The 12957-nt window shown below is 38.3% G+C and overlaps 2 protein-coding genes and 2 long non-coding RNA genes across 5 annotated transcripts; 2 read left to right on the top strand and 2 right to left on the bottom strand.

Annotated features, from left to right (window-relative positions):
- Window positions 1-1637: 1637 nt before the first annotated feature.
- On the bottom strand, window positions 1638-2525 carry LOC108120343 (uncharacterized). 2 transcript variants are annotated; one of them, XR_001773073.3, is made up of 3 exons: window positions 2313-2525; window positions 1985-2178; window positions 1638-1788 (listed from the first exon to the last, which is right to left on the bottom strand). It is a non-coding gene; the product is annotated as an uncharacterized lncRNA (long non-coding RNA). The 2 variants fall into 2 exon arrangements; XR_001773072.3 differs by having other exon boundaries at window positions 2277-2523.
- A 592-nt stretch (window positions 2526-3117) lies between these two features.
- LOC108120340 (gamma-glutamylcyclotransferase) lies at window positions 3118-3981 on the top strand. Its single transcript, XM_017233960.3, has 2 exons — window positions 3118-3567; window positions 3627-3981. The coding sequence occupies exons 1-2, from the start codon at window positions 3191-3193 to the stop codon at window positions 3937-3939; spliced, it is 690 nt and encodes a 229-aa protein (XP_017089449.2). The 5' UTR covers window positions 3118-3190; the 3' UTR covers window positions 3940-3981.
- On the bottom strand, window positions 3845-8499 carry LOC138926279 (uncharacterized). The gene is made up of 3 exons (XR_011442743.1): window positions 5842-8499; window positions 4349-5787; window positions 3845-4209 (listed from the first exon to the last, which is right to left on the bottom strand). It is a non-coding gene; the product is annotated as an uncharacterized lncRNA (long non-coding RNA).
- LOC108120342 (gamma-glutamylcyclotransferase) lies at window positions 5045-5744 on the top strand. Its single transcript, XM_017233962.3, has 3 exons — window positions 5045-5162; window positions 5234-5367; window positions 5426-5744. The coding sequence occupies exons 1-3, from the start codon at window positions 5058-5060 to the stop codon at window positions 5742-5744; spliced, it is 558 nt and encodes a 185-aa protein (XP_017089451.2). The 5' UTR covers window positions 5045-5057.
- Window positions 8500-12957: the final 4458 nt, after the last annotated feature.

Raw genomic sequence — 12957 nt, 5'->3', positions numbered from 1 at the left:
CTCCAGAATAACGTTTAGTAATATACCTAAGGGTTATAAAATCCTTATCAGAGTATTTAAAAGTCTTTATTGAAAGAAAATCTGATTACCACTCATCGTCAATCGGAAATTTAATCCGTTTACTTGGCAATTGGGTTGAATGTTTTTGTGTGGATTCTTTGGTTTTGCGGCTCAATCATTTTAATGGCAGACTCGTGTTAGGCTTTGTTGGATAATTTATTCCACAGACACATCCACTCAAACTGGCACCCACACAGAGACACGTGCTGAATCCTCAATCCTTTTGCCACGTTCACTTAGTAAAACAATTGCCATAAACCAGAGCTCGATTTTTCAACAAAATTTTGTTTGATTAACGTTTTTTTGTCGATTGCCGAGCATTAAAAATTAATTAAAAACTGCGCAAAACCCAACAAATGAAATGCAAATATTTCTCTGTTATTTGTTCTTCTGCGGCATTTCAGTTAATTGATCGATTCACGCTCTGGTAAATATTTAATTTGCTTAAGCTTCATTTTTGTATGGAATTGAAAATTGTTGATTTTTAAAAATGTCTTAAAACTGCGATAATTTTTGTTTCAATTTTAAAGAATATTTTTGAATGCGATTGGTAATTTTCTGCTAGAAGAGTATTGGCATAAAAGTTGCTTAAATGTGACATTTATTAAAAATTAAATAAATCATGTTTAGCCCGAAGTCATTAGAGTAAGGTATTATTATTCATCTTCTATTTTATGCGACCATGAAATTCATGGAACAATGGAACAAATTAGAGCCTGGCACATAAAATTTCTTGTACATACAGAGATATTTTGATATTTGGAATGGGAATAAGATATGTTCTATATGCGCATACAGCGTTCAACTTTTCGCGCGAAACTTTAAATGAGATGTGAAAACGAGCAAAATCAGAAAAGCAAAGCACAAGCAGAGCAAAAGCAAAAGGCTGCCAAGTGCTGGATGCGACAACCAAAGTTCGAGGATGCGGAAAATCCATTTATCATATGGCTGCTGTCTGCATCGGAAACTTGTTTTTTGATTTTAAATATTATTTTCCTTTTTTTTTCTACAGAAAATAGTAACTATAGACACTTGATGTGCGATATTTACATGACAAAAACTGGCGGCAGGTGGAAAAAATATTTGATGACTCCACAGTTGGCATTTCGATGGCATCGCGAAAAGCATGAATGGCGAATGGAGAATGGCGGCATATTTAAATTACATGTCCTATCTATGAATATGCGCAGCGGCACGGCACTATGTTTTCCCCACAAATATGTGTATTGTGTGCCTTGTTTGTGCTGTACATCACTGATGATAATGATGCAGGATCATTTGTGTTATGTGCCTTTATGTGCTCATGTGTGCGTGAAACTTAGCCAAGATACGGGAACAATAACAAGGACAACGCCAGAAGGACGAGAAGGATATTTTGGAGGGCACATGCACTTATGAATATTTATGTCGGCGCCAGTTTACGGCTCTCAAGGCTTGGATGGGATGGGAATGAACAGAAATTGAATGATTTGCGGCAAGTTGTGCAATAAAATTAATAAAGTTAAGTAGAGTAGCTAAGTGGGGTTAACCACTGTTTTCATTTTATTTTACAAATATATATTTACAAATTTACCAACATAAAAAAAATAAATTATATATCAATAAAGAGAACATGATTTTAATCATTTAATTACATTTGTTTTTAACCCATAACACTTTCATTACTCGGAGTCTCGTTATTCTACTGCGAAAGCCTTCAAAGAGTTTCAGACGATAGATGCCTTTGGTCTGAAAGTAAAAAAAAGAATAAAAATCGTATAACTCATACTTATCATCAATTAAAAACCCTTAAATTTAGATAATGGATAGTAATTCACACAATCATTCAGCCATTCATGAATTGTTACAAATCGCTTTGTATGCTGTCATTATGCGCGCATTACAGGCTGTCAGATAGTGATAAAAAAAAGCAAATTTTTTTCACCTGGCATTCGCAGTCATACACATAAATCACCACAAAGTGCAGCTGTCATGTTGACCACGTCAGGCCTCTTAACGCATTCAGCTCCCGTGTCCTGTCCTGGCCTGGCCTGCTCTGTTGGAGTCCTGGCCCATCCTCCGCCTATACGATCGGGTCTGGTTTGGTTTGCTGTTGGTTTGGCCAGAAACCATGTCAAACTGGCCAAAGTCCGGCCGCAAGCCACACAAACATCCATCGAGAACATGCAACAAATTCCACAATAAAATCGCAAAAATCATTTAAAATATATTCGTACATGTTCGCCGAGCAAACGCCTGTCACTGTGGCTTACCAAGCAAACAGAGCCAGCTCCGCCACCCTTTCAATCTGTTGCCGCCGTCATGTCACCAAATATTGGAATCGAAAGCCAAACGAATCGGTTTCTGGTGACATTCACTCGCTGCCCGGTCTGTGTTTGCATCAAATTCGATTTTCAAAATTTACTTTAAAAACCAAAACGTTGACTGACAAAATAGACACGCCTCTTGCTGTGCTAATAGAAGTTTTTTTTATCTGAAAACTAAACAACTTTTGGTGAGAAATACATTTAAATTCTATTTAATATTATTAAAGCACATAACCCAAAGCATTTTAAAGTTTAAAAGTTTCATCAAAATCTAAAAATGTATTGGTCCTGATAAAGATAATTAAATTTTTTTAAACAAAAATTTGTTTTTAGATTAAGATGCAGCTTTATCATTTGTTTTATTTTTTAAACATTCAAATTAGTCTCCAAAATAAAATAAAGTTGATTATTATTGCAATATTCTCCCAACCTAAATTGAATTATATTTGAGTAAATATTTTTTAAAGTCAACAAAAACTGATTAGAACACAAAGGCGATAAGTGACTGGTTGTATTTTTCCAGAACTGATATTATAAAAGTTTAAATACCCTCGCCAATAACTTATTTATTAAAAATAATATTTTTTTAATACGAAAGTTAGAATTTGGTCTGCATAAAGATAAAATTTAAATAAAGATTTTAATTTAGAATTTTTTTATAATTAGTTCTAATTTATTAACTATTGTGATATTCCCAAAAATAAAACAAAGGGTATATTCTAAGGTAATCTCTTGGGGAATAATATTTAACTCAGTAGCCGTTCAACTGCCAACGTGATCGAATCTTTGGAAGTAACATACAGTCACAGTAACATACTCACCCAATGAATCGTCAGATTCTCATCGGCTTCGCCACATGGCTCCTGGCAACATGTCCTGGATCCAGTTGCCACAGCATCGGCAGTGTGAACAGCATCAGCAGCATTAATGTGAATAATGCCACGCAGAATCTTCCCGAGGTTCGGGGCAACAAGTTCCTTTACTTTGGCTTCGGAAGCAACATGCTAGCCAAAAGAATTCACATCCAGAACCCTACTGCAGTAAGGATTGGGCCCGTCCTGCTGGAGGGATATCGTCTTGACTTCGCCTTTGAGTCGGAACGCTGGGACGGAGCAGTGGCGACCATTGTGCCCACTCCGGGAGATAGTCTCTGGGGTACTCTCTGGGAGATCGACCTCAGCAACCTGCCTGATATTGACAAGTAAGATATATACTATTATTTTGGAATTATTGGCTGATTATCCATTATTACAATCCCAGCCAAGAAGGCGTACATTTGGGCATCTATGAGCCGCGTACCGTCTACGTAAAACGTCCAAATGCATCAGAATCGATCCCAGCCCGTGCCTATTTGCTGATCCAGCAACCGGAGACCAATCTCTACGAGTTGTCCCAAGAGTCCGTTCCTGCTTCCCGGCAGCCATCGAAAACCTATCTCCAGTGTCTGGTCCAGGGGGCCATCGAGAGTTCCATTCCGGAGGAATACGTGCAGCGGTTGAGGGGCATCAGACACAACAATCGAGTGGCCAGTAAGCTGGAGCAAGACCTGGAGCTGAAAGATGTCCAATTGTGAATAAGTAGCATATGGATAATAAAAGAACCGATGAGACGCTAAGTCTAAATCTTTTATATTATAATTTGCAACTCAGTTTTAAGAATTTTAATAAATTTTTTCCAAAATAAGAAAATTTAACATTTTTTGGAAAATTTTTCTTTCATCATGGTTGCAGTCTTTACTTAAGTTTTAACAGTTTTTCAATACTACTTCCCAAGTTTCAAACCAAACAGCAAGCTTTATAATATTAGCCGGAACCTTTATACGATGGAGCAAATAAATATAACTCTAGAAAATTAAAAAATAAAAAAAATTGTTAAATATATGTATGTAGATAAAGAATAAAATATACTAAAATATAGAATAATATATAATTAATCTAAATTTAAGCGATCAAAGAAAGAAATAATAAAAGAAGAATACCTACTCAATAAAGGAAGTTAGTATCTCATTTTCCAAGCCCTGGCATTGTCAATGAAAAGTTCTGAACTTACATATCACTCACTCTCTGGATCACAACGTTGTGTTTGGGTTTATCAGTCTGAGAGTTCTCTCCCAGCTGTCCAGCAGAAACGTGTAAACAAAATTAATTCAGTTAAGTGACGTGTACATTCCCCAAAACAATTTAATAAAACAAGGTACAAATATAATAGAAAAATAAATAAAATAGTGATAATATACAACAATAAATATACAAGGTAAGTTTAGTTCAAAACAAAGAAAAAATTCCTAAAAGAGCAATAAACCTTGGGTATTTATTTTTGTGGTGACACAGCTGATTTGATTTACAATGCAAAAGCTCAAAAGCTTAAATATACTAGATTTTTTCGGCATTTTATATTTGTAAATTTTTAAGTATTAAGAAAAATATTAGAGAAACATAAAAAACAAAAATTTATATAGGTTCCAAAGTTAAATTTTCAAAAAGAAAAGGAATTTTCAATCGTTTAATTTTTTTTAGCCAAGTTCTAAACCACTTATCAACTGCTTCCTTCACAAACCTTTTGCAAGCAGTTTACAGTTTGGGAGGTTTTGAATCATTGCTAACTGCGCCGAATGGCTTTAAAACTTATACACTTTATATTAAATGTTTTTTTTTTATAAAAAATGTTTTCAGACAATATACTACCTCAATTATGGCTAGCACATTTTACTATTTTGGTTTTGGCAGTAACATGCTGGCCAGCAGGATTCACATTCAAAATCCCACAGCCAAAAGGATTGGAGCTGGTAAATTGGAGGTAAGAAAATATTATATTTCACTAAAATTTTAAATAAAATTAAAAATCTGGAATTTATCCCGCGTTTATAGAATTATCGCTTGGATTTTCATACAGGATCGAAAAACTGGCTCGGGGCACCCGCCACTATCGTGGCCACACCCGGATCTCATGTCTATGGAGCCATCTGGGAGATCGATATGAAAAACCTCAAGGATCTGGATGAGTATGAATACTTAATTGTACCACATTAAGAAATACTAATTCTTGAACCTCTATTACAGTCAGGAAAGTGTATCCGATCGCGTCTACATTCCGATCAGCATATCTGTACTTTCGTTGGCCAGCAACTCCAACATCACCTGTCGGGCTTACCACTTGACCAATCAGCCTGCTACGATAGTTCATGCCACAGGTGCCCAGGAATACATTCCCCTCGATCGCCAGCCCTCCGAAACCTACCTCAAGGTTCTGGTTAAGGGCGCCAAGGAGACGGGTATTCCGGATGAGTACATCAGTTGGCTTAGAGGCATCAAGCACAACGGGCAAACAGTGCCGGCCATGGAAAAAAAACTGCAACTGGATCAAGTACAACTTAGCTAAATTTTTAGTTTCCTTTTAATGATATTATGAGTGATATTTGTTCCTGAGATTAATGAGAAATTATAGAAAAATTCTGTATAAAAATATTTTAACTAACCCTGTTCTTTTCTCTGGAGACTCTTCACGAATACTTTGATTACCTTACCTCCTTGGAAAAAGAACTTTTGTCCCAAAACTGAATTTAATTAATTCGAATCACTTATTTATGATGATTACCAAATTTCCCGTCTGCACTCCATTCAGACAATGGCCGAAAATTTTGGCATCGAAGAGGAAAGAAAAGTTTCCAGTTTTCTCGGCGAGTGGCTCTCGCCTAAAGTGCAATTAAAGTGCAATTTAGTGTGCACTCCTAGGACGAGGACGCTCCTCCTGATGCTGATGATTCCCGCCCAGGAAGCTAACGAAGCTCATCCAGCCAGGCGATCCTGGCCCCTGTCTTATTAATTTAAATTTGAAGTTTTCGGGAAATGGGTGGGGCAATAGGGGACTTCTTTCAGGGTCTTTTGAGGCTCCTTTGGCTTTCGAATATTTGCATATTGTTTGGGGAAAAGCATTTGGCTACTTTCAGTCCGGAATTGTGTGTGCCAAAGTAATAATAAACATAATTTCCTGTTTCTGGAGAACTTTTCCCAAAGCCTTTTTAAACTGAGAGAAATAATATAGAAAAAATTGTTTAAATATATAATTGTGAGATAGAGTTTACCAAGTGTGGATCTGTTCTATGTAGAGTGCTTTTATGTTAGATTACTTTATGTAAAGATTACTTACTTAAATCAAATATAAACTATTTCCTCAGTACATTTTTATTCCCCAGTTAGCAGCTAATTCCAGGAGCCGGCAGCAGGAGCTCCAGCTGGCAGCTGACCCCTGTTTGCCAAAGTTGTTTCGTAGGTGGCAAATAAAAGTCTGCCCTCCGACCTTAACAAAGTAAAAACTTCGCAGCGAGGAGCTCTTGTTGCGGTTTGTTCACTTTGTGTAGTTGTAAATTAAATTTGCAAACCGTCGGTAGTTTATAATCGTTTGGGAATTGAAATGCAGTCGAGTAGTCGATTTTTGGACTGAAGTTGGCAAATGTCTGCAGAAGGCCAAAGTTCTCTGGCATTTTGTGCGTCTTGGTCAAAGTTTTGGCCCAACATTTTTATTACATTTGTGGCGCCTCTGTTGAGTTGCACTTGTAACGGAGTCCTAGCAACTCGAACTTGGCCATTAATTATTTAAAATGCTCGGCGCCATAACCATTTAGGTGGCACCACTCCCACTCGGTGCAACATGTGCCAAAGTTGCAAAAGGCAACCACCAGGCCACAACGTAAGCGGCAACACCAGTAGCACAAATAACAACAAACGCGCTGGGCTCTCTTGTAATCATAAAAGTTTACGATTTTACAAAAAAAAGTTGAAACTGAAATCAGAAGGACAAGTGACGAACAGAAGCAGAGTTCAGAGAGAGGTATGAGGTGGATGCCACAGAACGGCGCTGACTAGAACGGCCTCAGCTGCTTTCGTCGAATTTTGTGGGAACGGGAATTTAATTAAAATCAAGCACTTTCCAAGCCCTCATCTAATGTCTCCCATGCCCTCCCACCAGCTACATGCCACACGCCACACCTTCAAAAAGCTGAAGCTCAGCTCGTCGTTTAGTTTCAATCAAAGCAGCGACAAACAAACACTCCAAAAAGGACGAAAATTTTACGCAAATTGACAACAGAAGCGACGACAACAACGGCGACGACGATAGAAGGCCCAAATGCCACGTCAATAAAAATAAAAACTGTTTCAGATGCGTTCAACCATTCACCCTTCCGCGACTCCATCCAGCAGCCTTGTCAGTCGGTCGTAATTGAAACTCATTAGCGTGCATTTTAGTGGCAATTCTGGAGCTGCTACAAGGGCCTTTTCCACTAGCCAACCCTTTTTTTGTTCGGATTTCCCGGTCCCAGGGACTTTCCCCCCCAACACTGGGGCACCACTCTCGGCGGAATCTGGTGGTTGGCCTGTCGGTGGTTATATGTGGTGCGTGCGGTTTATGTGGTAAGTGTGTCATCATTATGACTGTCATGGGGCTTTTGCTACTTTTTTGTTCGACACTTTGGACTCCAAAGTATGGAGTATATATATGTATGAAGGATATTAATGCCAGGCATTTGTATTTTTTTCTCTTTTGAGACTTGCTTTAATTTTAATAAAACAAAAAATCATAATAAACTTGATTAAAAAATATATTGAACTTCTGTAGATCTTTTATTCGTTAATAACTATACAATATTATTGAAACACATTAACTATTTACACAAAGCAACCACAAATCATTTTTAATTGGATTGTCAGAGGCACAAAGGATTAAAAATCGCACAAAGCCGCAACGAGGCGCGTCGAAAACTTTGCCATTCCATGTCAAAAACTAAAGGAGACCCAAACCCACACTCTTTGAAAACCAAATATATTTTAATTGAAGAACTTGACTGGTCCCTGTAATTATGCTCCACACACGAGGCGTCAAAGGCCACACGGGACTCTAAGGGGTTAATGGCAACCCACAATAAGGGCAAGGGTTGGGGTCTTCCAACTAACCCAAGAAGAATTCAATTTTCTTGCCCAAGAAAAGGAACTTTGCCGCATTTGCATATAGTTTCTGACAGTTCAAAGTGTTTGAAAGTTTCTGATGATGAAAACTATTAATTACCAAGGTAGCAACACTTTCGATTAGCGCCCTTTGACAAGAAATGGTTTCCATACAAGTATAGTCCCTGGGGACAGAGGAATTGGTTGATAGTACTAGGATTAGAGTGGTGGAACTCCCTCTTAAGAACTCTGTTAACCATTTAAAATTAAAGACTTTATAAAGATAATTGTATGTTCATATACTAGTTTCAGATGCCATTTTTGCCATTTTTTATTTCAAAATTATATGGTTTATATTTCTGCTGGTTATTCCTGAACATACTTCAGCTTCACCATATTTCCGGTATTGCAAAAATAATAAGAATAAAGTCGAATGTGCCTCCGGCTAGAATTGCAAAAATGGAACCAAAAAATGCAATCGGAATCTGGACGCAGACATGCTAATCAAATTAAGCGCAATATTTGGTTTTCATATTCGGAGTGAGCGGATGAAATGCAACTGGCGACTGCCGCGGGCATTAATTACACTTAAATGTTGACCACATGCCAGGATTTGACAGAGACACAAAGTCAATAACTTGCACGGCCCATCTCCCGGCCCTGTACCCTCATATTCATTCCATCGCCAAGTCCATCTCCAAGTCCACTTAGTATTGTCCATGTTCCCCCGGGGCGGCCAGCGGCGGTTGCATTTTTTGACAAATTCTCTTGACACGCATGCAGTGTCAACAAGGCGTGGCACAAAAAAAAGGAAGCGAATCTCAATGGGGGTGAGCCACTGCGATTAAATCATTAAATTCATACGCTCCATGGGTTGCACTTTTCCCATTTTGCAATGGAGTGCGCCTTTGTCCTGGAGGTCCTGCCATTATACCATCCGAGCTTGACCGCCACCCTGGGAGATTGTCACTTCCTGATTATTTGGTTTCCGTTTTCATTAAAGTGCACGCCTCCCTCTTTACACTTGCAACTGCTGCATCACCAGCACTGGTTGCATTGGTTTTTAGCCCTTTTGCGGCCTCATCTGGCCTGGGGTTTGGGTAAATGCTTTTGGGGCATTTTTTAATTAAACGACATGCAGCAGCGTAGAGTCTGAATATTTGGATTTTAATGTCACCACCTTGCCCTGTGGGTGGTGATGCGGCATTAGCGGCGCCTTTGGAAATTTGGTGGCACGTGCAATATGACAAATATTTTAGGCACACAATGCAGGCGTGATTATTGCAGTTGGGGTATCCAGATTGTGCCATCCAAAGAGGATGAATTAGTCATCCACTAAGCTGGATTTGAACCATGATTGAACTTTTCTCGCTTACATGACCAGATATCATAAAGCACTTAATATATAAACCTTTGGAAACCCAACCAAATATCCTTCCCACTTAGTGCATTATTTAAAGTTAAGCCAGTAAATGAAAAATAAATTTTACATTTCCATTTTGGCATTTTCGCTTAAAAGCTTTTCCAACATTGGGAGTAAGAGGACGCGTAACCGTAGCTTCACTTGTTTGGCAGCCACGGCTGACTTCCTGCCAGATTTCCGGGCCAGTCCCCTTCCTATCCTGCCTCCTGCCTCCTCTACAACATACTAAATAACCTTGTTAGCGTTTTTAATTAAAGGTGTAAATATTGATATTTACCCGGGCAGACCTGAACGCTTTTCCGCTCCCCTCGTCGCCGACGGCAGCAGGCGACTGCCGCGGAAATGCATTTTCGCAAAAAGTCAAATAAACTATATGGAAATATGAGCCGGTTATTAAATACGGTTGTGTGCGCGTTTCGCCTTCGGTGGATAAATGTCGTTTTTCGCGGGATTATAGAATAAAAAAATGCAGTTTGCTGTGTCATGGAATATTATATTTCAGAATTCAAGAACTCTTCTTCATAAAATCTATTAAATGTAGTTTAATATCAGAAGCAGAAGTAATAATTGCATGGCTTGTAAGTATTAGGACTAGTATTATAAAAAAGGTAGTATTTAAGCCTAAAAATTCTAAAGCATTATTTTGTTTCTTCCCATACCTGTAGGTACATTATTTCTCGCTATCCTTCAATTACCATAAAATTGACCCATCCTGATGGCCACAGGCTATTAAAACAGCAAATGCACTCAAAAGCCTCTTCGGCTCGCATCAATAACGCACACTTGACGCTCCAAATTAAATAACCATCATCTGAATCAATAGAAATCTGGGGTGAGAGGTTAGAGGAAGCCGAGGCACCCACACGTTGCCATATCCCTTTTGTGGAGGACTCACAACAAATTGAGTTAACTTTGGCCTAAAAGCATAACCCGACAATGTTTAAAGAGTGGCGGCAGCAAGGTATCAGGGGCCGGGCCGGGCCAGAGCCAGAGCCAGAGGCTTGTTAAGTTTTGTGCAAAAAATGTTAATTTTAATTAAGGCCTGCTATCGACACCCGAACAGACACGATGCATTTTGAGGCACTTTACTCGACGCAACTCCAAAGTGCAATGCAGCGCAACTGATGCACTTTATGGACAGACCAGGCTGGATTGAATTGAATTGGTGCACTGAAAAAAGGGCAGTAGAGCTAGACATTGGTAGAAGGTCTCGATTTAAGATATTTACTCTTCAATTAGTTGATATATTTTATTTAAAATTTTATGTATGGAAAGCGAATTACTCCTAATATTTCCCAGTGTAAAGTCTGGCCTGAAATGGTTGGGAAAAAGTGGAGCAACCGGCGGTGGAGTAAGCAGCTTCCCAACTGGATTGGTGCTGTTCTGGACTCCTGTTCATTGTGGTCGTGTCATGGACATGTGTAAACATTAACACAACATTGTAGCACCCCCACCAATAGGATAGAAAGAGGACGATGCCGGCATAGAAGAGCTGGAAACATTATTCGGTAAAGCCGTGCAACAATTTGTTGCATACAGCAGCTAAACGTTGCTCTTTTCTTTGTCGAGCATGGGTTTTATACAACTATATGGCGATTCCCTTGTTTATTTTTTTTTTATTTATTTTTATCTTTAAAGATTTGGTAATTCTTATATATATTTTTTAATTTATTCATTTATTTATGTGTTACTACTTGAATAAGAATAAACAACTCTTATAGAGTATTGAAAATTCTTAAGCTTTTTTTTTTAATTTTTTTACATATTGCTGGTCCACTTAAAAATTTAAATTAGCGCTGGCCGAGTGAATTACATTAGCGAGCTTTTTAATTCGTTTCGTAAATATTTCAGTCGCATACGTATGAATTTTTCAGCATTTAACGCGTTGACCATGCTGATGATTATCCTGCGGCTTATCAGCGCCTGAACAGGCTCCACATCCAGGACAATGTCCTTCTTCCCCATTTGAATGAACTCTCTAGTTCCATCCTGTTATTGAAAAGCAATTAAAAAAATCTGTGCGCCCAGCGAGTGAGGAAATTATTGAATTATAACGCACATGTGAAGTAGATGGACTGGTCAGCTCATAAATATAAATAGGTGTGTGCATTTTCGAAAAGTACCAGGAGTTTACTTTGTATTAGGAACAGAATTTTATCAGATTTTCAATTAGGTTGGAATAATTATAAAGGTAAATGAGGGTTTTTAAATTAAGTTAGTTTAAGGTGCTAGGATAGTATAGGAAATGGTTAACAAATACCCCCATAATATTACCATATTACTGTTGCCAACATTGCAGCAAAAAATCTCATGTGAAAATAATCCGGCAATCTGCTTATTGTTATTAAATCCTCATCTCGGAGTGACTCTGTGTGGCTGACCTCCCCTTGCTAATTGCGCCTATCGGATTACCAACGCCAAAAGCTATTTTCAATAACAAACTGAAAAGCGAAGAGTGCAAAAATGAAATTTTATAATTGGCTTTTCGGCGGAAAAAGTGAAGATAAAACGAGGGACTGCTTCGCGGTGCATACGAATATAATTAGCATAAAATAAAACAAACATCGGTCGAAGCCAGCCAGAAAATATTAAATTTCAAGCAATTAAAAAATGGGCAACGCTGAAAAGCGCGCTAAGGTTTTTGGCCGGCAGCCAGAAGAATAAAAAAGGGTTGCGCGAAAGGATATCAAATTACCGAAGAGAAAAGTCAGAAGTGGTCTATCGCATTATTTTTTTATGTGGCTAAGACAAACAAATAAATTGAGGAATTTTATTTCTGGCCCAAGAAGCTTAGAGCCATAAACGCAATCAAAGCCAATCTAATGCAACGACTCGGCAAATAGTCGTAAAGGTCATAAAAATTGTCTTAAACGAAATGAGCCAACCAATCTCCCTCATTTCAGTCTGTCATTTCCGCACCGCCCCCTGGGTAAAGGAACCATTTTTTTTTTGTAAACTGTGAACAGAACGATAAAAATTTTGCCCCAGACACCTGTGACCACAATTAAGCCGCGTTAAGCGTTTCCAGTGAAAATCGAGATGGGAAAGATGGCAAAACTTTTTCGCAGGCAAATTGAGTTAAAACTCGCCCGAAAAACTTTTCCAGCGGCCAATTTTTTCTGACCCCATCCGCAGGTCGAGACTTCTACGTGCGGAAAGTTGATAATTTAATTGAAGTTGTTAACAATTTTTTCTCCTTTTTATTTGGAATTTATAAAAAAGGAATTAT

The sequence above is a fragment of the Drosophila bipectinata genome, chromosome 3L (genome assembly GCF_030179905.1).
Source record: "Drosophila bipectinata strain 14024-0381.07 chromosome 3L, DbipHiC1v2, whole genome shotgun sequence".
NCBI classification, from domain to species: Eukaryota; Metazoa; Arthropoda; class Insecta; order Diptera; family Drosophilidae; genus Drosophila; species Drosophila bipectinata.
The sequence above is the reverse complement of the archived record's forward strand: the minus strand, read 5'-3'. Positions and strand labels throughout refer to the sequence as shown.